Raw genomic sequence first — 4385 nt, 5'->3', positions numbered from 1 at the left:
TCCAATAATGCTCACAAATCTGTTTTTATAACAGTAAAAGCTTTTTTAGTGTAGTTGCACTGTTATCTTGAGTCATGTTTATCAAAAAACACTGATAAAAGCATATATACCCCCACTTTATTGGTATTAGTAGTCTATATGTTTATTTTGAACTTTATTCTTGAACAGATGGCGCTGTATTAAGCAGTATATAAAAAGTGTTTCTGTTGCTCATAAAAACGTTTCTGTGTATTTGACAAATATTTAATTTACTTCACCCGTGATAAGAGTATGCAAACACCGTGAAAGCGTCACTACCGGGAGCAGAAAGTATCCGACTTGACGTCTCTGCTTTTAATTCTACCCCGACTGCAAGCGGCTACTCTTGCCAGCCGGTGGCAGGCTAGTATAGTTCATCTCGAACAAGCCTATTCTAAATCTGGCAACCTGATTGGTTGATGCACTTCTGGTTAGGATGCAAGTACTAAGATCTTATTGGAGTTTGTCTGAAAACAAACTTGTGTTTACAAGGAACCAGGTTGTTAGAACAAGCACTGTTCTAAAGAACTACTACAGGCTTAAAATCCTATATAGTCTATTTGAGATGCATTTTAGCAAGTTAACTAGATATCCATGTGTAGAACTATGCACTCCTGTTATAGGTAATTTTTTAAATTACAAATTGGCATACGCGTTTATTTTTGGATAGGCCAAAATTCTGATTACAATTTTTTTCCCCACATCAGTCCATTGTTGTGGTTTCATCCATTTCATGGAAACCTGCCCCTAAAATGGCACAACTTGGTTGGTTGTTCACATTACATGTCAAATAAACGATCTCTCTCTGTCTAAGGGAGCAGTTTTTGGCCAGAATGATACAAAAACCTAGTGTTTCACAAGTCTATAAGGACACGTCTTCAGAATTATCCTAAGACTGTCTTAAAGCAGCAGTGTTTGGTTAATTTTGTCTATTTTACAATTACAAACTATTAGTAAGAATGCTAAATATGGAGTGTAGTTATATTCTTCTACCTCCCATCAGCCGTCATTCGAATAAGTGCCACCTCAGCTGGAGTCCCAACAAACGCCCCCGTGGCCCCAGCAGTCATTCCTATTAAAGCCTTCATGAAGAAGTTAGGAGGTGTGCCGTCTGCTTTGGACATGCGCTCAAACAGGACCGTGTAGATGCCCAAACGGGTCGTGGTATAGGTAGCCTGCCTCAACAGACCCGCAGAAAGCCTACAACGAAAAACATGGGAGAGAAGACAACAAAGGCGTGAAAACAATAAATGTGCCGTCAGACAATAACGAGATCAGATATAAACCTAATCAGATATTTACTGCTTGTGTAAGGCTATGGGCTCCATCTACAGTCACTCAGTAAGCATTCAGCTGTACTTGGACTGCAGTAAAACATTCCTGCCTTCTGAAAAAGTCGACCCCTCTATCTACAACGCCTATATACTCTATATACAATGCCAGTGTGGTGTGCCTCTCTTTCTTACCCGGTGTAGATACCGCGGATGCCCTCGTTGCGAAGGATGCTGGTCACAGCATGGAAGCTGGTCTTGTATTCGCGAGCCTTGGAGCCCTGACCGCTCAACTGCATTCGGTTCTTCACCAGGTCTAGCGGCTGCACAAACACTGTGGCGCCCATCCTGGAAGTCAGAACGAATGTGTATTAGCGAAATCATTTATTTAAAGTCTTGTGTTAATCCTGAAGGAATCCTATTCATGTTAGCATCAAAATTTGGAACCAATCCTAAAGAAACATACACTGAAATAAATACTTTCAGACTATTTTCACTCATAAAATGCTAGTAAATTTCACGAATAATTACAAAGAAATGCAAAGTAGCACACTAAATTAAATGTGAAATTCTGAAGTGGAAAGACTGTAATAGTATTTTCTTGTAAAACATACTACAATAATCTTTTTTTTTTGTGTGTGTAATATGAATTTTCCAAATTATCCCCAATAACGGGGAAAACAACAAAACTGAAATTTTAAAAAGAATCATAAAGGTCAAAAAATCTAGGAAGGAGACATTAAATCCTGTAGGAATTTAATTCTTTCCTGTATGACCTAATTAGAAATATAATTTAATCACATCAAGATCCTTTAAGACTATTTCCAGATGATGATTGAAATGTATTATGATTTTATAATAATAACATGAGTGCTGCACACATCCTTTGAGAATATACTGACTAAGGATCACACACAGTACCTAGTTACCAGTTTCTTTAACAAATGTCACATCAAATGATCTTCCTTTTAAACTAGTGCATTTATGGTGTCCATTAGACTTTGGCTCAGGTTAAACACATGTAAGAGTATTACGCCTTTAACTTCTACATGCAAGGACAACCTGTATATGAAATAGAATTGATTTACAGGTTTGTTTCAGAGTCCAGGTGTTAAAGTCCTGTCTTACATGTCAAAATTATTATTATATTTTTTCATATATTTTCTTAGATTTAAAAATGTCCCCATAAATATGAAATGGTTTATGTTTAGATTATTAGTTTTAAAAATTAAATATTATTTTAAGGATGGAATTCAATGATTAAAAAATTACTTTTTCAATCATAACACCTATAAGTCCACAGAATATGCATATTCCATTCCTCAGTGGCAGCAGATCAAACCCATGCACCGTGACATTTAAACTGAAGTTCAGATTGTCACGGGGTTACCAGGCTTCCTCTGGGCCTGCAAATTCATTCACAACAGAACTGACAGAAAGAGTAAAGAAAATTCATAACACTACATAAACGCTTTTTGCTGGTCCTCTTATCGATAGCTCGCCTAGCGGATAACTAATGGCCCTTATCAATAACCTCCTATCAAATTGGTCATTCAGTTGAAGCCCATGCAGCAGAGAGCGCCGCTGCATACATGGGCGCATACGTACCCAGCCAAGCCACCGAAGAGAAACTTAATAGATTTGGGCGAGGTTTTGGGCCTGGGTTTGGCCGTGTCCGCTGCGGCTGCCATGGCTGCAGTGCTGGTTTGGGTTTCTGGAGGACACTTTCGCTTCTGCCGCTCCGCTGATATACGACTACTGTGTACAGCAAGGTGACTCGCCTGGACTGCGCACGTCAAGCGGTACACGCCTGGACCAATCACATACGAGTTTTCAGTCGCGGTGCCGAGCACGTAAGTGACGTGTGAGTTCTCGTGTAATTTCCCTTAAAGAGACAGACACGTCTTTTATAATGAACGGTGAACTATTCAAAATAGACAATTCACTCAAATCTATTGCAGAAGGCTATTTTAAAGAACCTTCGCTTCTGCCGCTCCGCTGATATACGACTACTGTGTACAGCAAGGTGACTCGCCTGGACTGCGCACGTCAAGCGGTACACGCCTGGACCAATCACATACGAGTTTTCAGTCGCGGTGCCGAGCACGTAAGTGACGTGTGAGTTCTCGTGTAATTTCCCTTAAAGAGACAGACACGTCTTTTATATTGAACGTTACTATTCAAAATAGACAATTCACTCAAATCTATTGGAGAAGGCTATTTTAAAGATTGTCAGTGTCAGTGTAACGTTACAGATCAAGAGGTGAAGCATCCTATATACAGCGTTACTTTTGTAACTTTTCTCAGCATAGCTCACAACGGACCAATCACAATCATCTGTGATTACTGGCTATATATTTTTCTTACACTTTATAGTGAATACTACCATGTGTTGATTTCCATTTTATGTCAGGCACCAGTCCTTGGTATTTACTAATGGATTTAAACGATTATATTTCCAAGCCTACAAATGTCTCCAGTAAGACAACGTCCTGAATGCGGCTCAGTAGAGGATTCGGGTTTCTTAGCTGTAATGTATGGAGTCAAAATAATGCCACATATATATGCAAAATAATAAAGTTTTGCAAAAGAAAATAAAGTTTTGCAAACGAAAATAAAAGTATTGAGAAAAAATAAATATGTTTTTGCTAACAAAAATAAAGAATTGCAAAAGAAAATGAAGTATTGCGAGAAAAAAAGAAGTTTTGCAAACAAAAATAAAGAATTGCAAAATATAAATGAAACAGCACAAAAGCAATGATTTTGCAATACATATTTTCCATGGCCATATCTACTAATTTATTTGCAACGCTGCTTTTATTTTGCGTTTCAGTCAAGTTTGAGCTTGCGATACCGTTTTCCCTTTGCGCTTCACGTTTTAATAAAACGAAAACATGCATGTTTTAATGCTAGAGAATAAAAGGAAACGATCCACCCTCACGCCTCTGCTCAACGATGGTGCCTGGATCAGTGGCTCGGGCCGATGAGGTCACTTCCAGGGAGGCATGCCCAGACCTGTTGTACACGCCCCGTCCCTTGACTCCACCCCCATGTCAAAACAGTGCCAGAAAGTGAGATGCGCAGAAACGTGAAGCC

At 39.0% G+C, this 4385-nt stretch overlaps 1 protein-coding gene across 2 annotated transcripts in view; it reads right to left on the bottom strand.

Moving 5' to 3' along the window:
- LOC107739448 (mitochondrial 2-oxoglutarate/malate carrier protein-like) overlaps positions 1-3365 on the bottom strand; it is a 14666-nt gene extending 11301 nt beyond the window's left edge. Inside the window, exons 1-4 of one of the 2 annotated variants that reach the window (XM_016551554.1) lie at positions 3268-3365; positions 2898-3013; positions 1485-1637; positions 1012-1218 (exon numbers count right to left, since the gene is read on the bottom strand). In XM_016551554.1, the coding sequence (XP_016407040.1) occupies positions 1012-1218; positions 1485-1637; positions 2898-2980 (443 nt within the window). In that variant the 5' untranslated portion in view covers positions 2981-3013; positions 3268-3365. Of the gene's footprint in view, positions 1-1011; positions 1219-1484; positions 1638-2897; positions 3110-3267 lie in introns of those variants that run through there. The other variant, XM_016551553.1, reaches the window with a different exon arrangement.
- Positions 3366-4385: the final 1020 nt, after the last annotated feature.

This window comes from Sinocyclocheilus rhinocerous, unplaced genomic scaffold (assembly GCF_001515625.1).
Source record: "Sinocyclocheilus rhinocerous isolate Xijiao unplaced genomic scaffold, SAMN03320098_v1.1 scaffold15240, whole genome shotgun sequence".
NCBI lineage: Eukaryota > Metazoa > Chordata > Actinopteri > Cypriniformes > Cyprinidae > Sinocyclocheilus > Sinocyclocheilus rhinocerous.
This window is presented reverse-complemented; position numbering and strand designations above follow the sequence as displayed.